The sequence below is a fragment of the Mercenaria mercenaria genome, chromosome 3 (assembly GCF_021730395.1).
Source record: "Mercenaria mercenaria strain notata chromosome 3, MADL_Memer_1, whole genome shotgun sequence".
Taxonomy (NCBI): domain Eukaryota; kingdom Metazoa; phylum Mollusca; class Bivalvia; order Venerida; family Veneridae; genus Mercenaria; species Mercenaria mercenaria.
Window position 1 is genome coordinate 14,313,653 of NC_069363.1, and position 27,910 is coordinate 14,341,562.

Sequence of the window (27,910 nt, forward strand, 5' to 3'; positions counted from 1 at the left end):
GATGTTTTTTCATTCTATTTTCTAAAAAGAAATCCCATCTAGTCACAAGCATAAGATATACATATGATTCAAGAACTTAACCTTCTAAGCATCACAAACAATCGGTGAATATATTCATTAATCCACCAAATACATGTACCTCTAAAAACTTTCACCTGGCTTAACAGATACTGTGTTGGCATAAAATAGTTTTCAAAATTGCTTTGCTAAATTCTGTTATAAGTTGGCAGTCACCAGTTACTATTCTAAAGTATTTACAAACTGAAACTGGAGGTATAATGAAATGTAAACGAAAAAATCATAGAGCTGTACTACAAGTGATGCCATGAATGAAAAACAAAACTGCGCTGTGTAATGTAATATGGCATACAGAGACTTGTTCATTATTGTTGAAAATGAGTAACACAAAAACTATATCATGGATTTCAAGGTGGAGTCACAAAATTATATCCCTGAATTAACCAGTAAAATTCCCATTCATTTCACATTCAGAGGTGAAAATCCATAATTAATATTCTCATAAAACAGCCATTTTAGCCAAACAACAAAATTCTGTGTAAACAAAATTGACATACAACAGTAAAAAATTCTTTGCAACACTTCCAACAAATAAGTTAAAAGAGAAGAAAGCATATCCTGTTTACCATATATGGGCTTAACACAATTTGTAACTTTATTTGTTATGTAATGACACTCAGTAAATCAACAAAGTTTTCCACAAGTCTGCACCAGTAGAAACTTGAAACTGAAAACTTACCCTCTTTACCAAGTGGTGTTGTATTCAACACTATGTTATAAAGAAAATTACCTCATTTTGGGATTAAATATTTTAGTTTTGAGCTCAAATGACCCAGCAAATCAATGCCATTTTAACAGAAGAAGTATTCATGTCTCTGGACAACATCATTCAAAGTATCAGAACCAAGGGTGGTAAAAACATCTTAAACCAAGACATTAACAGACAACAATAAAGTGTATAAAAAGGAATAAAATGGGTAAAAACTTAGTAGTCAGCAGTGAACATTGGTGGACTAACAAATGGTTAAGTGCACTGCCTGGGTTACAAATTAATTTCCAAAAACAGGCTAAAACAGATGATCCTGTGGTTAATCTAATATTAAATGCTCATGGATGCAGGTAAATTAGCTTCTATATAGACAGTAACATGTCCGCTTTAAGCTTGTCAAATTTTTATATTTGTAGTATTGCACTTAAAAAATGTGTGTGTTCTGCTTATACTAATTGTTGTTACAATAACATACACTTTTATCAAACTGCTAATACTGATTTAAACAAAAGGTCATATGCAGAATATAATATCAGAATGCATGTATAGAAATAAATAACACTCAACAAAACATTAAGCAACATTTCCCTGTATGATATGACTTCTACAGTTCAACTGACATTCTCTAACAAAGTTCTTCATATACTTTCTGCTAGAAGTGTCGGGTGAACTGGAAAATATTTGTGACTATTTTGCTAACATTTACCAATACATTGTTATTCAAAGGGCACGAGTAATTTTGAATTTTTCATAATGACCTTGTAACAGAGGGTCGATGTAACTGCACAAAGATCTAGTAATGGGTAACTGTGAACTCAAAGACATGTTTATTAACAATTTTACTACATCATTAATTCTTAATTTAGAAATCTATTGTGTAATTAATTTCATTAATGGAACTTTCATTTTTTCAATTTACATTTTTTCCCCTTTAAACATGCTTTATGACAACACAAGAGATAATTAATGTCATTACACAGTCTGATAAAACAATGGAGTCAACACTGTGATAAAATAATATAAAGTTACACCACTTATACATCAAAGTATGTAAAAACTCTGTAACAAGATATGTGAATTAAACTACAGTTTTTAACAAATAAAAAACTAATTTGATATTCCAAAACTGTATTCATTCCAGTGAAGCAGAAATCCAACTTCTGGCAGAACGTATTATTTTTACTTTCTGCTTCAAATTGCTGCTAATATTGCGGTGTCATGAAATTAAAGTAGTTGGAGATCAAAAACCTCTTTACATTATGAGTCTCTTTGCCATTTATCTGAGATATCCATTATCTAAAACTATATGCCTCTAAAATCACTTATGTAATTTAAAAACCATACAATATATTTAAAATCCCCGCATGTGATGCAGATTATATAAATATAACAATTCCAAGCACTTCACAGTGTTAGATCGTCTAATACTTTCTTTACATCCCCAAACACCTGAAAAGAGATAATAAAATCTGTCTGAGAATGGGTAACATTGGGACATGATTCTTTTCTTCAAAGGACCTTAAATAAAGCATGTTTACTGTTAGATTAGCAAAATGAATGTTAAAAATTTGAACAAATGGAAATCTGAGGTAAATGGCTTGTCAAGTTTCAATCGTTTTACAAGGAATCTAGTATTCTAAATGGTGGATGGATGGAATGTTGCACATCTTTGTGGAACACTCAAGCTATGGACTTTGCAGATTTTGACTAGCTGTCGAATTATATTCTTTTTTTATTAGATACATGCACATTAAAGTTTCCACCTATGAGTAATGAACTAGAATCCTGTTTGTTTACTGTACCCCTAGATGGGTCTATATTAAAGTCACTTGTTTCCATCTGTTGGTTAATCAACCTAGGTCCAAGAACACAGTCACACTTGGAGGTCAAATAGCTTAACTTAAGCTATCATATCTTTTGAAACCTAAAGAGAATTTCATAAAACTAGCATTAAGTATTTATCAAATTAAGCTGACATACAGACTGCACAAGCCAGGTCACTAGGTCTGGAAATAAGGTCACACTTGGATGTCAAAGGTCAAATAGTTTAAACAAGTGCCCTATCCATATCTTCTAAACCACTAGAAATTAACTTTAAGTGTTTGTCTCATCCAGACAACATGCAGGGTACACAACTAAGGCTACTACGTCAACGGTCACAGACAGGAGGTAAAAGATCAATTAGCTCAAATTTGTGTAAACTCCACCGGAAGAATTTTATAAAAGTAGCATCAGCTGTTAAGGTAGTTCTGCACGTTTAATAAACTGGAAGTGATGGCGTAACGTCATTTATCCGGAAAACGTAGAATAAAGCCTGGATTCGGCGTACGGAAATGAAAATCATTTTATGAATTAATTGGAATCTGTGAGTAAATTTATTACAATGGCACTGCTGCTGTATTTCTAAAGTCAAAATATGACATTAAAACATATGACACGTTAAAATAATAAAAATTATGTCTTATGATTAGTGTGAAATGTCCGGTGCACTTTAATCATGGTCAAATATCTCAGAAATAAGCACACGGACCTATACATTTTATTTCACCAAATTATAGGCCATGTGTTTATTTACAAATGTGAAAAGTTTCATCAAAATCTACATTGTAGAAAAATTTCTGTTCGCGAAAATGTTATGAAAGTAATGATTTTTCCATAGACTCCCATTATGAAATATTGCGTAATGCCCAAACTTTTCAAATCTGTCTAGCAAAAAATCAAGCACACGACCTTATCTTTTTTATTTGCTGAAATTTCTAGGTTTATTCTGAAGTTTTGAAAAATCAGAGTTAATCAAATTCTACATTGTAGATTATATTTAGATCCAAACGTGCAGAACTACCTTAACCTACTCAAGATGACATGTACAATGCTCAACTGAAGTCATTCAGTCCAAGGTCAAGGACAAACTTGAAGGTCAAATGTCATGGCCACATGTAACTTTCCCTGAGTCAAGGTGTTTGAATTTATTAGCCTTCAGTGATGGTTCCAGTTTTTTTCTCACTTTTTAATTTTTTTTTTATACACGGCAATACAATTAATGTCATTATGGCAACTTCTAATAGTTGTGTAAAACCCAGAGTGCCATTTCGCATATTATTTAAGGCAGACAGGCACATAGGTAGCAGCTGAAGTATACAGCTGAGGACTTGAACTAGCACCAGTGAGGAACAAGTGATTAGAAGTTATATGATCTTCTCAACCATTCTGATGACTAAGCAGGCTTTTCAAACTAATTCAAAGTGGTTTCCAACTAAAATCATAATGACAAAGGGACAATTTTTTCTCATTTTCTCAACAGAGATCAAGTTCTTTCTTATCTTAAATTTGATGAAAAAGGAATTGGAAAGTAGACATTTTTATAAATGCTTACCTCATCTGGCGTTTGTTCTGCATGTAGCTCACTGACAAGATTAAGTTTTCGGTAATGTTCAATAATTGGCATGGTTGAAGTATTGTATGTATGGATTCTGAAATGAAAAACAAAACAGCACTACAATTAGATCAAAAAGTTGCAAAACTGCATTTTTTATACTTTAAACATGGTCAGTGATGTTAGAAATCAACTTACTGATGCTCTAAAGGCAAAACTCCCATATTTGTATTCATTTTTTTTATATAAAATAATTTCCAACAAGAATGTGTCTGTAGGACACAGGGTGTGCCCCCTACCACACCCCCCACCCCCTGCCGCTGGTACATTTGTCACAAATAAGGGGAAATAATTCAAATGTTTGCAATTTTAATTGGGCAAGGCTCAAAAAAAATTTATGAAAAGGATTCATTATTCTCTACCATATACTTTTTGAGCTATGACAAACAAAAAATCTACTATTTTGGCTATTTCAAGGGCCATAACTCTGTAATAAACGCTAAGATTCTCAAGAAGAATGCCAAGTGTGCAAGGTCACATTATGATACAGACTCCAGCAAGGTTTCATGAATTTACATTAAATACTTTTTGAGCTAGACACATATTAGGTGAAAATGTGCATTTTTTTGACTATATCAGGGGACATAACTTTAACAAGAGGACCATGATGGTCCTGAATCGCTCACCTCTTCCCACATGACCCAGTTTTGAGTATGACGTCGTTTTTTCTATTATTTGACATAGTGACCTAGTTTTTGAGCTCATGTGACCCAGTTTTGAACTTGACCTAGATATTATCAAGATAAAAATTCTAACCAATTTTCATGAAGATCCATTGAAAAATATGGTCTCTAGAGAGGTCACAAGGTTTTTCTATTATTTGACCTATTGACCTAGTTTTCGAAGGTACATGACCCTGTTTTGAACTTTACCTAGATATCATCAAGGTGAACATTCTCACTAATTTTCATGACGATCTCATGAAAAATATGGCCTCTAGAGAGGTCACAGGGTTTTTCTATTTTTATACCTTCTGGCCTAGTTTTGACCGCACGTGACCCAGTTTCGAAACTGAACTAGATATCATCAAGGTGAACATTCAGATCAATTTTCATGATGATCCATTGAAAAATATGGCCTCTAGAGAGGTCAAAAGATTTTAATAATTTTAGAACTACTGACCTAGTTTTTGACAGCACATGACCCTGTTTCGAACTTGACCTAGATATCATCAAGATGAACATTCAGACCAATTTTCAACAGATTCCCTGAAAAATATGGCCTTTAGATAGGTCACAAGGTTTTTCTATTATTTGACCTACTGATCTAGTTCTTGATGGCACGTGACCCACTTTCGAAATGGACCTAGATATCATCAAGATGAACAATCAGACCAACTTTCATACAGATCCCATGAAAAATATGGCCTCTAGAGAGGTCACAAAGTTTTTCTATTTTTAGACCTACTGACCGAGTTTGTGACCGCACGTGACCCAGTTTCGAACCTGACCTAGATATCATCAAGATGAACATTCAAACCAACTTTCATACAGATCCCATGAAAAATATGGCCTCTAGAGAGGTCACAAGGTTTTTCTATTATTTGACCTACTGACCTAGTTTTTGACGGCACGTGTCCCAATTTCGAACTTGACCTAGATATCATCAAGGTGAACATTCTGACCAATTTTCATGAAGATCTCACGAAATATATGGCCTCTAGAGAGGTCACAAGGTTTTTCTATTTTTAAACCTACTGACCTAGTTTTTGACCGTACGTGACCCAGTTTCAAACTTGACCTAGATATCATCAAGATGAACATTCAGACCAACTTTTATGAAGATCCATTCAAAAGTATGGCCTCTAAAGAGGTCACAAGGTTTTTCTATTTTTAGACCTATGACCTATTGACCTAGTTTTTGAAGGCACGTGACCCAGTTTCGAATCTGACCTAGATATCATCAAGGTGAACGTTCTGACCAATTTTCATGAAGATCTTGAGAAAAATATGGCCTCTAGAGGTCACAAGGTTTTTCTATTTTTAGACCTAATGACCTAGTTTTTGACGGCACGTGATCCAGTTTCGAACTTGACCTAGAAATCATTAAGATGAGCATTCTGACCAATTTTCATGAAGATCTTGTGAAATATATGGCCTCTAGAGAGGTCACAAGGTTTTTCTATTTTTAGACCTACTGACCTAGTTTTTGATGGCACGTGACCCAGTTTCGAACTCGACCTAGATATCATCAAGATGAACATTCTGACCAACTTTCATAAAGATCCCATGAAAAATGTGACCTCTAGAGGGGTCACAAGCAGAAGTTTACGGACGGACGCACGGACGGACGACGGACACCGCGCGATCACAAAAGCTCACCTTGTCACTTTGTGACAGGTGAGCTAAAAATAGGGGGAGGAGCCAGCAAAAATTAACAAGAGGACCATGATGGTCCTGAATCGCTCACCTGTTCCCATATGACCCAGTTTTGAGTATGATGTCGTTTTTTCTATTATTTGATATAGTGACCTAGTTTTTGAGCTCATGTGACCCAGTTTTGAATTTGATCTAGATATCATCAAGATAAAAATTCTGACCAATTTTCATGAAGATCCATTGAAAAATATGGCCTCTACAGAGGTCACAAGGTTTTTCTATTATTTGACGTATTGACCTAGTTTTCAAAGGTACGTGACCCTGTTTTGAACTTGACCTAGATATCATCAAGGTGAACATTCTCACTAATTTTCATGAAGATCTCATGAAAAATATGGCCTCTAGAGAGGTCACAAGGTTTTTCTATTTTTATATCTACTGGCCTAGTTTTTGACCGCATGTGACCCAGTTTCAAAACTGACTTAGATACCATCAAGTTGAACATTCAGACCAATTTTCATGAAGATCTATTGAAAAATAAGGCCTCTAGAGAGGTCAAAAGATTTTTCTAATTTTAGACCTACTGACCTAGTTTTTGACCACAGCTGACCAAGTTTCAAACTTGACCTATATATCATCAAGATGAATAGTCAGACCAACTTTCATACATATCCCATGAAAAATATGGCCTCTAGAGAGGGCACAAGGTTTTTTCATTATTTGACCTACTGACCTACTTTTTGAAGGCACGTGACCCAGTTTCAAATCTGACCTAGATATCATCAGGATGAACATTCTGACCAGTTTTTATGAAGATCCATTCAAAAGTATGGCCTCTAAAGAGGCCACAAGGTTTTTCTATTTTTAGACCTACTGACCTAGTTTTTGACCGCACGTGACCCAGTTTCAAACTTGACCTAGATATCATCAAGGTGAACATTCAGACCAACTTTCATACAGATCCCATGAAAAAATTGGCCTTTAGAGAGGTCACAAGGTTTTTCTATTATTTGACCTACTGACCTAGTTTTTGATGGCATGTGACCTAGATTCGAACTTGACCTAGATATCATCAAGGTGAACATTCTGACCAATTTTCATGAAGATCTTGTAAAATATATAGCCTCTAGAGAGGTCACAAGGTTTTTCTATTTTAAGACTTACTGACCTAGTTTTTGACCGCACGTAACCCAGTTTCGAACCTGACCTAGATATCATCAAGGTGAACATTCTGACCAATTTTCATAAGACCCCATGAAAAATTTGACCTCTAGAGTGATCACAAGGTTTTTCTATTATTTGACCTACTGACCTAGTTTTTAACGGCACGTAACCCAGTTTCGAACTTGACCTAGATATCATCAAGGTGAACATTCTGACCAATTTTCATGAAGATGTTGAGAAATATATGGCCTCTAGAGAGGTCACAAGGTTTTTCTATTTTTAGACCTACTGACCTAGTTTTTGACCGCACGTGACCCAGTTTCGAACTTGACCTAGATATCATCAAGGTAAACATTCCGACCCATTTTCATAAAGATCCGATGAAAAATGTGACCTCTAGAGTGGTCACAAGCAAAAGTTTACGCACGGACGACGGACGCTGCGCGATCACAAAAGCTCACCTTGTCACTTTGTGACAGGTGAGCTAAAAAAAAAGGTGTGCAAGTTCATATCATGATAAAGACTCATGTAAGTTTTCATCCATTTATATCATATACTTTTTGGGCTAGGTGCGTCACAAGGTGAAAATGTGCATTTTTGACTATTTCAGGGGCCATAACTCTGGAAATAGGGGGCGGAGGTAGACAAAAAATAGAAGGTGCACAAGTTCATATCATGATTAAGACTTGGGCAAGGTTTCCTGAATTTATATCAAATACTTTTTGAGCTAGGCGTGTCACAAGGTGAAAATGTACATTTTTGACTATTTCAGGGGCCATAACTCTGGAAATATGGGGCGTAGCCAGACGAAAAATAGGGGGTGCGCAAGTTCATATCATGATAAACACTAATGCAAGGTTTCATCAATATATATCAAATGCTTTTTGAGCTTGGCGTGTTATTATGCTACATACCAATTTTGATGAAGATCCATCAAGCAGTTCATGATAAGTTGTTTAAAGATATTTCTATTTTCCGCTCTAGTGGCCCCTTCAAGGGGCCAAGTGCCCCCATTTGAGCAAATTTGGAAGAGGACCATATAACAATGCTACAGACCAAGTCTGATGAAGATCCATCAAGCTGTTCATGAAAAGTAGTCGTTTCAAGGTATTTATATTTTTAGCCCTAACAGCCCCTAAAAGGGGCCAAGTGCCCCCATTTGAACAAAATTGAGAAAGGACCTTATAATGAAAGTTTGAAAAGCCATCCAACGGTTCATGAGAAGAAGTTGTTTAAAGGTATTTCTATTTTTAGCTCTAGTGGCCCCTAAAATGGGCCAAATGCCCCCATTTGAACAAATTTTGGAGAGGACCATATAATGATGCTACAGACCAAGTTTGATGAAGATAAATCAAGCAGTTCATGATAAGAAGTTGTTTAAACATACTTCTATTTTTAGCTGTAGTGACCCCTAAAAGGGGCCCAAGTGATCCTATTTGAACTACTTTGTGAGAGGATCTTATAATGATGCTACAGACAAAGTCTGATGAAGATCCCTTAAGCGGTTCATGAGAAGAAGTCGTTTAAAGGTTTTTCTATTTTTAGCTCTAGTGGCCCCTAAAAGAGGCCAAGTGCCCACCAGGATGCTACAGACCAAATTTGGTGTTATTCTGACCAGTAGTTTCAGAGAAGATGTTTAGGTAAAAATTTGGACAACGGACCATCCACCCTATACTAATTATAATAGCTCACCCTGAACCAGCTAAAAACATGGGAATTCCCACCTCATGGAAATACCAGCCAACCCTGAAATCTGACTTACCATAAGATCACCCCTATATACCTCCCTTCAAACTTTATTTACATAGCTCAGAAACAATTCAATGCTGCATGTTATATGAAACCTTACCTTTTTTTTAAGCTTTCTTCATTGTCATCTGACCTTCCACTTGTCTTTCCTCTATTAAGACATCTATCTACACATACCTGAAAGAACAGGAAGAAATATTATAAAAATATCATGAAAAATTCATACACCATATATTACCTAATCAGAGCCCCCAAAATAAATGGCCTATCATAAGAATTTTTATCATTTGAGAAATAATTCATAGCAAAATCATGTTTTAATACTATTTATACATGATAGGCAGTTATATGTTGGGCGTACTGACTGTGAAATTATTTTGTACAACGTATAACCATCCTAGTGTATAAATAGTTTCAAACACAGTTCTGCTATAAATTATTTCAATTCTAATATATTTTTAGTGTAAGATTTAGATAAAATATGATAGAACTGTTTACTGGCCCATGTATGGCGCCAAATGGTAGGTCGTCATGCTCTTTTTGTTTATACATGCCAGGTCCGGACATGGTAATACGTTGTGCAAAATAGTTCCAATAGGGCGCAAATGACGGTGAATTATTCTGCACAGCTGATAACCAACTCTCTGTGTGTGTAAATTTATTAAGAGAGTTCTGCCATGTGTCATTTTGTTTTAAACATATCTTAAAGTAAAATATTTGATCAAATTTGAAAGCGCTATTTCTCAATGTGTAAATGGCCCTAAATACCATGTTGATGTGACATCAACATAATATGGTTGTGATGATTAAAGCATTGTTAGTAATTGGAATTTATGTTCATTAACATTGTAAGTGAAAACAGGTGCTACGGTAGGGCTATAATTATTATAATCAATTCATTTGAAGTTGTATCTACTGTTTATATTTACTAAAAAGAGGCCCAAGGATGCAGGAGGACAGACATATGCCCGATCGAGGACAAACATATGCAGGATCTAGGACAGACATATGCCAGATTGTCCACCTATACAAATAGCTCATCATAAACCCTAAACTATAAGCAAGGTGTGATGCTGATGCCAGGGTGAGAAGAATAGCTCAGACTATTCTTTGAATAGTCGAGCTGAAAAGTATGTAGCTTTACTAGTTTAAAAACAAATATTATAAGTGGATTTATTGCAAATTTACTCACTTTTTCATCACAATCAAAAAACAAGACTCTTTTTACATCTGCCACTTCTTCCATAGCTTTATTCCAGCCTTCCAAATTATCCTTATTTCTAGGGAAACCATCAATCAGAAAATTCTTTCTGCCACTATTCTCCATTGCCTGAAAAAATAGGTTTTAACACAAATGTATTTATAATTATAACATATATCAGTCACCAAATTTCACAGCAAGAGTATGAATGAGAATGAGATTCTATGTCCTGAAGAATTGGGCAATACTGCAGTGCTGGTGTGAATGACAGGAAATACTGGGAAAAAACCTTACGATACATCCCAAAGAATTGGGCAATACTGCAGTGCTGGTGTGAACGACAGGAAATACTGGGAAAAAACCTTACGATATATCCCAAAGAATTGGGCCATACTGCAGTGCTGGTGTGAACGACAGGAAATACTGGGAAAAAACTTATGATATATCCCAAAGTATTGGACAATACTGCAGTGCTGGTGTGAACGACAGGAAATACTGGGAAAAAACCTTACGATATATCCCGAAGAATTGGGCAATACTGCAGAGCTGGTGTGAACGACAGGAAATACTGGGAAAAAACCCTACGACATATCCCGAAGAATTGGGCAATACTGCAGAGCTGGCATGAATGATAGGAAATACTGGGAAAAAACCCTACAATGTATCCTGAAGAATTGGGCAATAGTGCAGTGCTGGTGTGAACGACAGGAAATACTGGGAAAAAACCCTACGACATATCCCGAAGAATTGGGCAATACTGCAGAGCTGGCAAGAATGATAGGAAATACTGGGAAAAAACCCTACAATGTATCCTGAAGAATTGGGCAATACTGCAGTGCTGTCGTGAAAGATAGGAAATACTGAGAAAAAACAACTATAATGTATCCTGAAGAATTGGGCAATACTGCAGTGCTGGCATGAACGATAGGAAATACTGGGAAAAAACCCTACAATACTGGTACTGATGATAAACCCGGACAGATGATAAGGTCGACCACCTTGAAAATATTTGATTGCAATTGGTTATTTAAACAAGAGGGCCATGAAGGCCCTTTATCGCTCACCTGACCTATTGACCTAAAGATCATCAAGATCAACACTCTGACCAAGTTTCATTAAGATATGATCATAAATGTAGCCTCTAAAGTGTTAACTAGCTTTTCCTCTGATTTGACCCGGTGACCTAGTTTTTGCCCCCAGATTCAAACTTGACCTAAAGATCATTAAGATTAACATTCTGATTAAGTTTCATGAAGATACAGTCATAAATGTGGCCTCTAGAGTGTTAACAAGCTTTTCCTTTGATCTGACCTTGTGACCTAGTTTTTAAAACCACCTGACCCAGATTTAAACTCGATCTATAGATCATCCAGATTAACATTCTGACCAAGTTTCATTAAGATATGATCATAAATATGGCCACTACATTGTTAACAAGCTTTTCCTTTGATTTGACCTAGTGACCTAGTTTTGACCCCGGATGACCCAATATCAATCTCCTCCAAGATTTTATTGAGGGTAACATTCTGACCAAGTTTCATTAAGATTGGGCCAAAATTGTGACCTCTAGAGTGTTAACAAGCTTTTCCTTTGATTTGACCTGGTGACCTAGTTTTTGACCCAAGATGACCCAATATCAAATTCATCCAAGATTTCATAGACAGTAACATTCTGACCAAATTTCATTAAGATTGGGCCAAAAACTGTGCCCTCTAGAGTGTTAACAAGATTTTCCTTTGATCTGACCTGGTGACCTAGTTTTTGACCCCAGATGACCCAATATCAAAATCATCCAAGATTTTATTGAGGGTAACATTCTGACCAAGTTTCATTTAGACTGGGCCAAAATTGTGACCTCTAGAGTGTTACCAAGCTTTTCCTTTGATTTGACCTGGTGACCTAGTTTTTGACCCTAGATGACCCAATATCAAAATCGTCCAAGATTTTATTGAGGGTAACATTCTGACCAAGTTTCATTAAGATTGGGCCAAAATTGTGACCTCTAGAGTGTTAACAAGCTTTTCATTTGATTTGACCTGGTGACCTAGTTTTTGACCCCAGATGACCCAATATCGAACTCGTCCAAGATTTTACTGAGGTTAACATTCTGACCAAGTTTCATTAAGATTGGGCCAAAATTGTGACCTCTAGAGTGTTAACAGTCAAATTGTTGACGACGGACACAGGGCGATCACAAAAGCTCACCTTTGAGCACTTCATGCTCAGGTGAGCTAAAAATTGAACACACCATCTAATAGTTTTCACTTAAAACACCAATTGGTGTAAATAAAAACAAAATTGATAAATATTCTGTATAAATAAAAGACTTACATTTATCTGTATAAAAAATATTTATCCAAAATTACTGGGGAAGAGGGTGTTTTTTTGCGCACCCTCGCTGTTGCCACATGAAGGCCTGACATTGGGTCACTTTTCATTACTTGATCAGGAATGACTGTTCCAGCTTTTTCGGGGAAAGTTTCAATATAATACTACTAAGAAAATTTTGTAAATGACAAAGTGGTCCAATTTATCATCAGTCAACCTTCGAACAGTCCCAATTGTACAAACCCCTTTTAGGGCATCACTTCGTGTAAGTTTGCTAACTAAATATGAATTTCAATTTTGTAAAGTTTTCAGCAAATGTTAAGCTTTATTTTGATACCGACCATTGATTACAAATTGCAGAAATAAAAAAGTTACAGGTAAAAAGCCTCATTTTCTGTTCAGGTATCATCAGTACCCAGTATATCCTGAAGAATTGGGCAATACTGCAGTGCTGGCATAAACGATAGGAAATACTGGGGGAAAAAAACCCTACGATATATATCCTGAAGAATTGGGCAATACTGCAGTGCTGGCATAAACGATAGGAAATAATGGGGGGAAAAAAACCTACGATATATATCCTGAAGAACTGGGCAATACTGGGCAATTGAACTCTGGCCGGTGTATCCGAATATTTGACAAAATTATGTATTAGATGTACAATGCATTAAGTGCAATAATGAGGCAAATATCGCATTTATAATAATACCATGCCTAGCAATTTGCACTGAAATGGAAAAAAGAATTCAATTGCCATAATGGGTGAAAACATCTATCATTGTAATTTGTATTGTACATGTGGCTGTATATAGCACTACCCAGTCACATGATCCAATATTTAAAGTGAGCTTTCGTATCTAAATTGTATGGCTGTGACCTATTTTATGTCTATCTTTTTGTATGTGAAGTCCATACAAAGTATTTTAACAGTGCATAGACTTCAAATAAGAAATTAATGTCTATACAAGTTAAGAGTATCAGAGAGAAATATATTTGGTATTTTCACAAGAAAAATATCAAGTATATTTTTTACTAGTAAAATACAAATGTACTATAAAACGGATATAATTTAGTTAAAACAAGAAATAAAAAGAAACCTTGTGTTTTATATGTAACAATGTTACATCAAAATATCTTTCACTTGTGATTACCATATACACTGGGACCCCGTTATAACGCTGTCGTCGGGGTCCAAGGTTCGAGACCCGCGGATCTAGCGGGGTTAAATTTATAACGCGGGTTGATCCTATCAGCGGTATACGCAATACCCCACCCACCGGTAACGTATTTTGGACGCTGTTTTATGTTAATAAGAAATAAGAATCGTATAAACGGGACATTTATTTACCTTAAATGCTATTGAAAAATACATTAAAAGAACTATAACGCTGTGTCATCTCATTTTGTCGTGATTATAAAAGAAAATTGGATTTGTGTATCCCGGAAGTAAACATATTTAACGCTGTGTGAGGAGTGCGCGGTTGTGAGAATTACAATATGCAATGCAATTGCACTGGGGTTTATGTAACTAAAAGAGAAAAAACGCAGACAGTCTTAAAAAAATTAATTTCGAAGGAAATCGATAAATAAGATAGAAATTTTTTAAATCACTGTCGTTGATATACGATATTAAAAAGGGAGCATATTCTCAGTGAGGCTTTCAGTGCGTCGAATCTTCGTTATTTCCGATGAATTGAGTGTGATGATTACGAAAAACGGCTGCAATTTATTACAAAATTCGATTTTTTATTCACTCAAGTGATCATGTCATCTGCTTAATTGGTGCAAACTTAAACGGTTGACTGACCAATGTTTCACGCTTGTTATGCAAACAATCTAATTTTGACACGGTACTGATTGCCTAATTGTCACATGTCTACATGTATTGAATCTTTAACAAAGGCGATATGCAAACAAGTAGCTAGCAGACGATTATTGATTTTTTGTGACAGTTGTCATGGAAAGGTGTTAAAGTACCCAGGTACTTGTAGTTTTAATGCTAGTTATGATCAAATTAAGTAACATCCGCGGATTTTTTATTTTTTTATTTTTTTACCCTGTAAAATTTGGGCGCCAAGGCCATACAGCGTTATACAGAGGACCGCGGTATATCGAGTAGTGTTATAACGTGTTTCGAGTGTATATGAGAAGAGTTGTAAAGGCTGCATTACTCATTGGAGTAGTGTGCAAGTTACATCTATGCTGCATAAACTTACAGAGGTAAGTGTGGTACTGTCAAATGCATTAATCTTTAACTGTCGTGGTAAACCTGTGAATTGCATTAATGATGCGTTTTAAAAACTGGTACTGTGGTTATTAATTTCTTTTATTGCAATTAGTTTGTGCTTTATCAAAAATAATAATTAGAACTTTAAACTGTTAACTTTTATTATTAAATTTTATGACGTCATTGTTAAACATTGTTTAATTTAATGTTAATTAAAAAAGTTCCAATATATGTAACACCAAGTATGTGTCAATGTCTAAGGTGTCCAAATTCAGAAAGTTAAAATCTTGCACACTATCAAATAGCTCATATTCAAAATATACATGCAAATACAAACTGTTTTAAAGACAAGAGGACCATGATGGTCCTGAATCGCTCACCTATCCCCACATGACCCAGTGTTGAACTGAGTATGACGTCATTATTTCTATTATTTGACATAGTGACCTAGTTTTTGAGCACATGTGACCTAGATATCATCAAGATAAAAAATTTTGACCAATTTTCATGAAGATCCATTGAAAAATATGGCCTCTAGAGAGGTCACAAGGTTTTTCTAATATTTGACCTAATGGCCTAGTTTTTGAAGGCACGTGACCCACTTTTAAACTTGACCTAGATATCATCAAGGTGAACATTCTCACCAATTTTCATGAAGATCTCGTGAAAAATATGGCCTCTAGAGAGGTCACAAGGTTTTTCTATTTTTCGACCTACTGACCTAGTTTTTGACCGCACATGACCCAGTTACAAACCTGACCTAGATATCATCAAGCTGAACATTCTCACCAATTTTCATGAAGATCCGTTGAGAAATATGGTCTCTAGAGAGGTCACAAGGTTTTTTCTATTTTTAGACCTACTGACCTAGTTTTTAAACCCACGTGACCCAGTTTCGAACTTGACTTAGATATCATCAAGGTGAACATTCTGACCAATAATCATGAAGATCTCATGAAAAATATGGCCTCCAGGGCGTCAAGTGCTTTTGGGAGTCAAAAATATAGGTAGGATCCTGAAATATAGGTATTTGGGGGCCAGAAATATAGGATTATATAGGTTGCTTATAATGAAGAATACAAGTCAGACAAGTGTTTTATCCTCCTCCACTACCTACCAGCACTCTCTTTTATTAAACATAAAATACAAAGGAACAGAAAAAGTGGCTACTTTTATGATTTTAAATCTTTGGAATGGTCTTAGCATTTTTCTCTAGGTTTGAAACATATGCCTTGATACCTGACCACTGCCTTACAATTATTCCAAAGCTGGTCCAATGCTTAGCCAACGGACCTCAGTATACTTAATGAATAACTCCTCTGGAAGATCCAAGCTTATCTGAATGTCTCTGTAGACTTCTCTCCTGCCTGGTGAGATCTTGAACAAACCAAATAAGGCTATTGCAAGGTCTTCTGCTTCTTGACCATACTCTTCAATGCCCTTGCTAAATGCATTATGCATGGTATGAAGATTACATGTATCAACATTCAATAGTCCTTCCCACTGAGGTGAAGTTTCTTTAATTTGTTTAGACACTTCCCTAAAAATTGTTTTGTTGACATTTGGTCCATCACTGCCAAGTGCAATTAAATATTTAATTGGTACAGTGTCCCCAAAAAGAGTCTCTACCATTGCTGAATCAACAGTCTTTCCATCTGCATGAGCAAAGAACAAGGATTTGTAACACCTACACCAGACTTCATCATACGTTGGAGACCAATACCTTATTAAAAGGTCCATTTGCTTCTTCACTTGAGCCTGAGTAGTTTCATCATATTGAAGAGAAAAATAGTTACTTGACTGTCTCACATCATACAGGAACAGTTTGGTGAAGGTAGGTCCTAACCCATCAGACAAGAGGTATGACAATTTTGTTCGACTCATACTAAATCCATCTGCTATTGGACAATGAAACATAGCTTTGAATGTTTCTCCAATTCCGTCATTGGCTCTAAAGCTTATATTAGAATAGGCACATTTTGCTGCCCACAATACTTCAGCAGAAATAACATCATCTTTAGCATACGAATAGCTTATAATTTGCTTTTGCTTTGAGGTGGAAGCTGGTGATTCACTAATGCTACCATGGACTGTTCCTTCTGAAGTTGAACATAGGTTTTCATCAGCTGTTGGAGGTTTAAATTTCAGTTTAGCTTGTGTTGATGAGAAAGCAACTTTACTTAATTTCTTGTGTTGAGTGCCTTTTGCATGTTGAAGAATTTGTCTCAGTCCAGCATTATCACACTTTATGTCAGTTTTGCACAATGTACAGTGACCATAAGAGTCACTCTTCCCCTTGACACACCATAATTTCAGTTCATGTCCATTGCCATCTACTTCTGATAGCCACCTATCTCGAAACGGACTCTTATTAGCAGGCATTATGACGCTTAATTATGAAACATTAAGGCTTGTTTATTCTGAAAACAAAATAAAAACATGTGCATTTCATATTCACATTTTTATACATGAAAGCTTTAAGAAATGGAAAATATTCCAATTGAAAAAAGAACTTCCATTACTTAAAACTTTCCTAAAGCTGGGCTGGGTCGCTACACCTGAAAGGAATACAAATTTCAATGCCTAAAAGGTAACAGCATATTTATAAACTCAATTATCATAGAATTACTTCTTTTTTAATGGTCTGAATGACCTTTGTATTCCTTGCTTACCACAAAATTTCCAGATTATAGGTATTTATAGGTATTTTGGCAAAATATAGGATTTTATAGGTTATTATAGGTAGAGGGCTAAAATATAGGAAATTATAGGTAAATATAGGTAACTTGACGCCCTGGGCCTCTAGAGAGGTCACAAGGTTTTTCTATTTTTAGATCTACTGACCTAGTTTTTAACCCCACGTGACCCAGTTTTGAACCTGACCTAGATATCTTCAAGGTAAACACTCTGACCAATTTTCATGAATATCCATTGAAAAATATCGCCTCTAGAGAGGTCACAAGGTTTTCCTATTTTTAGACCTACTGACCTAGTTTTTGACCGCATGTGACCCAGTTTTGAACTTGACCTAGATATCATCAAGGTGAACATTCTGACCAATTTTCATGAAGATCCATTGAGAAATATGTCCTCTAGAGAGGTCACAAGGTTTTTCTATTTTTAGATCTACTGACCTAGTTTTTGACCCCACATGACCCAGTTTCGAACTTGACCTAGATATCATCAAGGTGAACATTCTGACCAATATTCATGAAGATCTCATGAAAAATATGGCCTCTAGAGAGGTCACAAGGTTTTTCTATTTTTAGATCTACTGACCTAGTTTTTAACCCCACGTGACCCAGTTTCAAACTTGACCTAGGTATCATCAAGGTGAACATTCTGACCAATTTTCATGAAGATCCATTGAGAAATATGGCCTCTAGAGAGGTCACAAGGTTTTTCTATTTTTAGACATAATGACCTAGTTTTTGACCCCACGTGACCCAGTTTCGAACTTGACCTAGATATCATCAAGATGAACATTCTGACCAATATTCATGAAGATCTCATGAAAAATATGGCCTCTAGAGAGGTCACAAGGTTTTTCTATTTTTAGACCTACTGACCTAGTTTTTGAACCCACGTGACCCAGTTTTGAACTTGACCTAGATATCATCAAGGTGAACATTCTGACCAATTTTCATGAAGATCTTATGAAATATATGGCCTCTAGAGAGGTCACAAGGTTTTTCTATTTTTAGACCTACTGACCTAGTTTTTGATGGCACGTGACCCAGTTTCGAACTTGACCTAGATATCATCAAGATGAACATTCTGACCAACTTTCATAAAGATCCCATCAAAAATGTGACCTCTAGAGTGGTCACAAGCAAAAGTTTACGGACGCACGGACAGACGAACACCGCACGATCACAAAAGCTCACCTTGTCACTTTGTGACAGGTGAGCTAATAAAAATGTAGATATCTGTGTAGCAAGTAACTATACTGAATTCACAACACTATGGGCAAGTGTGTTGTGATAAATGTTAGATCTTTTGCTTCTCTAGCAACTTCAAAAGTATGCAGCATTCGATCAATTCAAGTAGTGTGAATAAACAAATTGAACTGTTAAAATTACTGTAATAAATATATGAAGTTTGGTTTAGTAGTTTCCATTTAGGTATGAAACAGAAAGGCTGTTTCTGCCTTCACACACTTTTGACACACAAACATGGTTCATACCAAAAAGGAGCTAGTGTTCAACCTACCTTGCCCAAGTAACATTCACATACATATTTTCAAATATATATTAACTCTCAAGATATACAAGTTTACATATACTAAACTTTGTTCCAAAAATTATAAAACTGTTCTGGTTCATTCAATGACAAACAGTAACTGGCATTTTAATTCTTCATTAGAAAAACTACAATCAAATTTGTGGTTGCCCTTAGCAGTTGAACTTTCCCCTCTGTTAATTAAATTTCAAAGACAATGCTAAACCATGATGTAAAATCACACTTACACGTTGAAGCAGTGAGCATGTGATCTGTACAGGTACTATAGTTCCACTGCGTATATGTCCCTCAATCTCCTCGCCATACTGAGATCCCGGTCTTTGTCTTTCCTCACGTAACAAATCTCCTGCACTCAAATGTACAAAATCATAATCCTGGAGAAAACAAGGACATTTTAACATCTTTTCTCTTAATTATAACTTGTTTAAAACACAACCTTCAAATTTCAAACAACCAAATATGATTTTTAACAGCTTATTCATCAAACTGCTATCAAGACAATATTTTTTTTGACTGGTACGCTCGGAGTTACACATTACATAAATGAAATTTTATTTTTAACTTCTATTTTCAAATTCAAATATTATTCAGACATACAGATAGATAAATTTACTAATATAAAATCAGTAGAACACCCCACTGGCACCAGAACAGAAAGAAAATGTCTCTGTACATGTAATACCTTACCCCTAGGTATTCTATAAGAACCATGGTCATGAACAGGAAATTGCACTAACCAATTTCAATCGTACATTTCTCAACTTAAACGCGCAGTTCGGTGAATGGGTACCTAGTACATGTATATTGAACAAGCGATAATTTATCTTCCAACATTGTCTCAATATCCATATTGCTGAGATTATCAACAGATTTCATGCTTTCAACGTTACAGAAAAATCTTGCATGACCTTCCCTAATGAACATCCGGTCTAGAGGTCACGGCAGTGTGCACATGTTAGGCGAAACGTAAACAAACAAAAACAGAATTAAAAAAAAATCACAATTTACACTAAAACTTGAAATGATGAATGAAATTCATCTTGTATATGATTTTTAATTTGAAATCATGCATTGGTCTACATCTGTTCTGTTTATTTTATTCATTTTGCACATTTATGCTGCATTTTCACATATTAGCGAACACATGTAGTAAAATGACGATTGACATACACAACACAATTTTCACAACAGCCAAACAGAATGGTTTTGTAATCTAGAACGGAACTTCACCTGGGAAGGTCAAGCAAGTTTTTTGTGTAACATTGAAAAAAACTATAAACTACGCGTTGTTTTTGTAAGATAAGAAGTATTGAAGAAATGTGACCGGTACACAACGGAAGATAAATTACCACTTGTTTGATATCCATAGTACACATTTACCGAACTGCGTGCTTTAGATATGAAATGCGCGATTGAAACGGGTTAGTATATTTTCCCCTTCATGACCATGTTCTTATAGAATACCTAAGGGTAGGGTATAACATGTACAGAGGCATTTTCTTTCTGGTCTGGCGCCAGTGGGACACCCCATAATCCTGATCTCACTCATGTATGAGGTCAATTCCTAGCAGCAATTATCTCCCCTAGTGGTTGTCAGATCAGGGGTCACACTGTCGATCGCCACTTGAGCCATTTGCGACAAAAAATTAAATGTGGCTCCGAAATTTTCTAATTGGCGAAAATGGCCCGAAGCTATGTCTGTCTGCAAAACTACGAATATTGCCAGTTTTACGAACCAAAAGGTGTGAAAAATCGATAATCTGTGTAGACACAACATCCGTTATTGAAAGGGAGGGAGCCAATTGCAATTTTTTTACTTGATCAGGCAGTTAATTGGCAATAATTAGATTATTGAATAAGAAACTAGATAATTTTAATCAACATTTTGTGCACTTGATACAATTTTATGAGCAAACGGCCGTTTGACAAATTTTCTATAATTGCCGAGGGTTAGACAACAGATAAAAATGCTTTAGACAAGCAGAAATTGTAAGTATTGAATAGCTATGATGATAGAAAAGCAATAAAACATAGGTATTTTATCAAATATTTAATTCTAACTTACGTTTTCTGAATTTGTCGCCCGTTTTCGCGACCATGATTTTCGGATATTTCTGTCATTTCTGACGAGATTTTTTAGTGCAATCTTAACAAAAAGCCAATATAAAGTCTACATTTAAGAAAAATATGACAACTGTTACAAAAGGAGCTCTTATTTTGAAGTATTTTTCGAGAATACAACATGCGAAGGCATCGAACCCCACCCACTTATAGGCAATGTGCAAAATAAGACACTGTTTTTTTAAACATTTTTTTTTCTTTTTTGACATCTTTATTCTCAATGTGATTTTCAGAATTTTTTTATCAAATGGCAGAATGATGTTTATAAAAATGATAATTTTAGAAATTAACACAAATTTATTTTCTAAATAGCTTTTTAAAGGGCTACTAAGAAATATGTAATAACTACATTACTCTCTTGAGTAGTATGAGTACTTTGGTACATATAATGTAGTCCTACAAGAACGTCAATGCTATGCTTTCGCCGTTGTTGGCCTCATAATTTTATCTTCGGAAAAAGCAGTGGCTCAGAGAAAAAAAATCCCAGTGTGACCCCTGCAGATATACCATGTGACCATGAAAAATCACATGACCATAATATTAAATAAATTCGCTATTTTTTCATGTTCAATTTTATTTCTCATTTCATCATCCATATTAGCCTTAATTCTCTTAAAAATACTCAATAATCTGATTACTAAATCTTATAAAAAATAATAAAAAATGTTTGTGGCAGTATAGGTCTCTCTTACTGTAGGGGGAGACTGCTGCATACGAGACTGGTATTGAGGATCAATGATCTGTGACAAACCCACACCCTCCCCACCTACCATATAAACAAAGAATTTTACCCTGACAATGTAGTCACACTGTGTTCCTTTTCCAGCCCCTGGACCGCCAAGAACAAACAACACATTGTACTTCGCCATAATGTTTGAGGTATGTATGTTTTTCAAAAAAGTCCGCCCAACTGTTGAGGATGCCCTTAGCCCTCGTAAAACACAACTGACAAGTGAAACCAGTTTGACTGTGTATCAGCTGATGTTCCTAAAACAAATAAGAGATTGTATGTGTACTTAAATTAAGGTTATTTAAAGTTTACTGATTTAAATTCAAATGATAAATAAGGCAATGCACATGTTTTATATCTCTGACACTAAGTCTTGCAGATTCAATATATATCGGGGTATCTTTAAAGCATTACAACTAAATTCTAATTCCATCAAAATTTTTCCTGTCCTTTTAATAGAAATTTACATCTTCATTTTTTTGGAGGATCCTTGACACATCTATTGATATTACATATGGTAACTATATCATTATTATTATACCAGATTTATATAGCGCCCTTTACAATAGTTCAAATGCAGCCACACAGGGTGCATTATTCATCCTCTACTAGTACAGACACAGAGCGATCTGATCAGAGGGACAGAGTGAGACAAACCCCCCACAACAGAGAGATCAGAAATCAGATACAGGCTTGTCCGGCTAACTTAGCCTAGCTCGTTGCGAATAGACAGCCTGGTTCTTTAACGTGCCCAGTGCATAGCACTGATACACGCAAGGATTGCCTGGGTTCCTGACCAGTACACATCTAGTTGGGTGGGAAACACTGAAAAGCATTTCTGAAAATTCCCGAGTAGCTGCCGGTGATCGAACCCCCAACTTCAGGATTGGAAGGCCAGTGTGAAAACCACTGAGCTATCCGTCCACCATATTTAAAATGACATGATGATTATCATCTGTATTTCTGACATAAAACAGAAATTTCTGCACGAGAAACTGAAAGTGAGTCCACTGACCACTTTAAAATTGTTGACTGCAGAACAAACAAGAGCTGTCAGTGGACAGCGCGCTCGACTACTCTCAGTGCTTGATAGTATAATATAAGCAATGAGTAAAACTTTAACATTACAATAAGCATATTCTAAGTAGAAAAGGGGCCATAATTTTAGTCAAAATGCTTGATAGAGTTGTCTCCTCCTTGACTGGGGTCATGATGGTAAATAAGTATGCAAAATATGAAAGCAATATCTCAATGGACTTTGAAAATATTTGGGGTGGTACGCAAACTTTAACATTTATTCTAAGTCAAAAAGGGGCCATAATTCAGTCAAAATGCTTGATAGAGTTGCCTCCTCCTTTTTACAGACTGGGGTCATGATGGTAAATAAGTATGCAAAATATGAAAGCAATATCTCAATGGACTTTGAAAATATTTGGGGTGGTACGCAAACTTTAACATTTATTCTAAGTCAAAAAGGGGCCATAATTCAGTCAAAATGCTTGATAGAGTTGCCTCCTCCTTTTTACAGACTGGGGTCATTATGGTAAACAAGTATGCAAAATATGAAAGCAATATCTCAATGGACTTTGAAAATATTTGGAGTGGTACGCAAACTTTAACATTTGTGTGAAGTTCACGCTAAAGCCGGGGCGAGTAGGATAGCTCCCTTATTTTTCAAATAGTCGAGCTAATAAATCAATAAAATGCAAAGAAAACTTATGCCTGCATACCTTAATTCCGCCCAGTGATAGTTGACGATTGGGTGAAAGATGTATAGATGTAATTATTTCACCTTAGTGTTGTGTTTCTTACTTTTCAAATGTTTTAATAAATCATACATATGTTATTTCAGGGTTGGAGACTACCTGCCCGGGAAAACTCGGGTTTTCCCGGGTTAGGCAATACTCCTAAAAATGAATGAAGTGGGCAGTAAGAAGTTTTTCTAATTTTTTTGTTACCATAACAATTGAGTTTCTATGTTTTAAAATGTGAATTTATTCTTACATTAAGTTTTACTTACTTTGAAACCATTGGTGGAGTGATAGGTTACTGACAGAACAGTTCCATAAACAAAATTATGGTTTATTTTATACACAACAAAATATTTTTTATGTGAAAGTAAACACCTTTCAAGATTTATAGATAGATCTCACTAGGTTACAACTAGAATTTGCTTAACATATGATAGTCTACAAGTCTACTTCTAGAATAACTGTTATTCAACATAGTAATTTATATAGGCATTGTCATTGCATACTTACCAAATGGTTCATGTTAAAAATTGTTTACATTGGGACCTGAAAAGCTTGAGAAAACTTATGAAAAGTTTAACTAAATTTTACGTATAGTTCTACATGAAGTATGTTTAGTTGTATCGATAACAAAAATAATTCATTAATTGGCATGACTTGGAAAATTGGCATGACTTTCCAAGTCCATGCATGCTCATCATGTGAATAATGATAATAATCAGCACAACCATTGTGTGAATAACAACATAAATCAGCATAAGAAAATTATCAGCAATACCATCATGCAGTAGCTTCGGCCATGGAAAATGGCAGCGGCTACGATTACGGTACCATAATCCTAGCCTCCGATTCTAGGATTACAGAAGTACCGTATTCCTAGACACACCTATGAGGACAGGCTAGGATTACGAATGTACTTAAGAGGCATCAAATGTATGTTAGGACATGCATAAATGTTATTGTAAACTTACTTATTTCACTTAAAATAAGTGTTTTTTTCATGCCTGTCCTATTATTTCGTGTTATTGATCAGCCATTTCGGGTGAGTATAATCTTAAAGAAACAGGCGAAATCAACACCCGTATACATATGTTTTTCTTTCCAAAACCACACTAAATATAAAAAATGTATATATTGTTTTTAGAAAACTGGCAGACAAACGAAGAATGATAATAATTTATATATTTTCTTAATAACAGCTCAAAAATAATTTTTAAAAATATTCATTACTTAAAATTTTATGATTTGACTTTGCCTGTCACTTTAGATTTCCGCGCATATAGAATCAGGTGAAATCAACACCCGTATACGTTTTTTGTATTTCGTTTTCGCTATTTTAAGTGAAGAAAGTAAGTTTACAACATCATTTATGCATGTCTTAACATATATTTGATGCCTCTTAAATACTTCTGTAATCCTAGTCTATCCTCAGTCATAGGTGTGTCTAGGAATATGGAACTTCCGTAATCCTAGAATCGGAGACTAGGATTACGGTACCATAATCGTAGCCACTGCCATGGAAAATACTGGCATGTTAAGAGTGGAGATGATTGACAAACATGACCGACTGATTATCAGGGCCCACGCTGTCGTTCGCCACTTGAGCCATTCGGCGAATCTGCGATGAAAGTGGCGAAGAAAAATCGCGAGCGGCGAAAATAAAAAAATCTTTGTAATTCGGACCGCCATTTTGTTTTGGACGTTCTAAATCGTAACCTCCGAGAAATTATGTGGAAAAAAAAAAAAAAGAACAGTTGACTGGTTCCGATAATTTTACCTTATAAAGTCAACTTATTTCGGGATAGTACTACCAAGTCTGCGTTCACTTTACATTTAACAATGTGTAATAAACATCTTGACACGTGAGAAGATGCAATTTGCAATCAATTAGTAACTAATTATCGGGGAAGAATAATCTTTTTATTTTGTTGTCATTACGGCAGATTAAATGTTTGATGCCTTTCAATTTCCATGGATCAAATAATTAACAAACAAATCGGCGAAATAATGAACGGTTTGATGAATTTTTGAGCGCTGTCGCCACTGTCAGATCTTAGTAAGTAATTAGTAAAGGTGTTTGTCACGTTTGCGATATATATTTTTTTGAATGTCTTTAAAAGTTAGGAATGGATTTGAAATGTAATCCTGTATAATACGGGGAGTAGAAACTCCGTATAAATCAATACATTTATCTGTATTATACTGTCGTCCATACCTGTAAATATCGACCAGTTGTTAGCGATCGATATTTTGTTTTCGCCAATATCGATTAGCGTGTAATTAGCATATTACCTCATGTTAATCATGGAGCTATAACACTTACTGTTCAAAGGGTTTACCAGTCACATGTTAAGTGGCGATAATAAGATGATCAGAGATTGATCTAAAGGGATTCTGAAGCAAAAACAGCATGTGGTGATATGCTTAATTATTAATATGAATTAACTCGAGTTCACTTCCCTGAAGAAATATTTTACCACGTAACTTCAAACCTTTATCAAAGGTCGATTTTGTTGGATTTGAATAAAAAAATTGGAAATAACAGAAAGCTGACACTTTTCTTAATCTTGTAGAGCCATAATTATAATTATTGTTTATAATGTCTGATTTCTACATACAGAAACAACATTCTTCTTGAACGTAGGGAATGTTCAACGAAATTGTTGTTTAAACTCCAAAAATTAGTTTAATAAATTTAATCTTAAAACTGATGTGTGAAAAATACATGTATTTAAATTAGATAACAATTTTTTTTTAAAAAAGGCGACAACGAAGTTACATTTAGTATCCGAACTTTAGATAAAACTGCAGAAAATCATCTAGTTTTAACACGCATTTAAATGGTGAAGAAGAGAGCAATATTAATGTAGATATTTTCCATTTAAAAACAGATGCAGGCAATAATTTCATGGCAGAACTTTTGTTTTCAACAAAAAATTCAACAAACTCTTTCCCAGATTTTCACTGAAAGGACGAGTTAAACTGTAAGGCGTAAGTGTTTGAGTAATAGCAGAATAACCTATGGTATACGCTTCGATTGGACGACAGCATAAGATAAGATAAATGCCGCTTTCCAGTCCCCGTATCAGTTACCAACACTGGACTACATTTTAAAATACAAAACTTGCTTTAAAGGTAAACACACTTTCATTCAAAAGTCCCCCAATATAGCTAGAATATCGCCATTTGCTTATGAGAAGTGAACAAAATTTCAACACGCCGCGGGAAGGGAAAACCCTCCAGCACCCTCCCCACCGTTCCCGAGAAAAAAGTGGCTCCAACTTTTTTCAGCCCAGTGTGGGCCCTGATTATATAAATATAGAACAAAAACAAGCTATCATATGCTGCTGTACAATTTGAAGAAACAAGTACAGAACACTTAAACTTTATCTACAAAAATACACTTATCAAGTCTGATATTTCCTACAATTTGAAACTTTGAAGTGTCAACTTTATGAATAAAAAAAGATGACACTTCAAACAGAAATGGAAAATTCATAAGCGGTAAGCGGATTACAATTACATCAAACTAATTTAACTTAGATTGAAACAAATGCCATTGAGAATACACAATAAAATAGCTTATTACACTCACCTACTGGAGTATTGCGGTGAAATTCGCGAACGTGGACAACCCGGAAATGCAATTTATTTGTTTGGCTTTGTGTAATGTAATTACCATTTTATAGTGGAAATATTGTCGTCGTCTCTTTTACCAAAGGATAGACCGTGTTGGCCTAGACCCTCATACTGTTCATACTGCTGTAGAGGTCTAATATGAATTAAATCCATATAAACATAACGTTTCTGACGGCCCTTTTCTTTGTGTTTTCCCAAATTCTTTCGTAAGCAGCAACTT

The 27,910-nt window shown here is 35.3% G+C and overlaps 1 protein-coding gene across 2 annotated transcripts; it reads right to left on the reverse strand.

Moving 5' to 3' along the window:
* Positions 1-27,756, reverse strand: LOC123525398 (UMP-CMP kinase-like). Of its 2 annotated transcripts, none has more exons than XM_045304416.2 (7): positions 27,647-27,756; positions 22,362-22,557; positions 19,677-19,823; positions 10,644-10,781; positions 9,552-9,628; positions 4,161-4,257; positions 1-2,236 (listed from the first exon to the last, which is right to left on the reverse strand). In XM_045304416.2, exons 2-7 carry the CDS (start codon positions 22,437-22,439, stop codon positions 2,192-2,194), a joined length of 582 nt encoding a protein of 193 aa, XP_045160351.2. In that variant the 5' UTR covers positions 22,440-22,557; positions 27,647-27,756; the 3' UTR covers positions 1-2,191. The 2 variants fall into 2 exon arrangements, with proteins under 2 accessions (XP_045160351.2, XP_045160352.2); XM_045304417.2 differs by having other exon boundaries at positions 27,651-27,694.
* Positions 27,757-27,910: the final 154 nt, after the last annotated feature.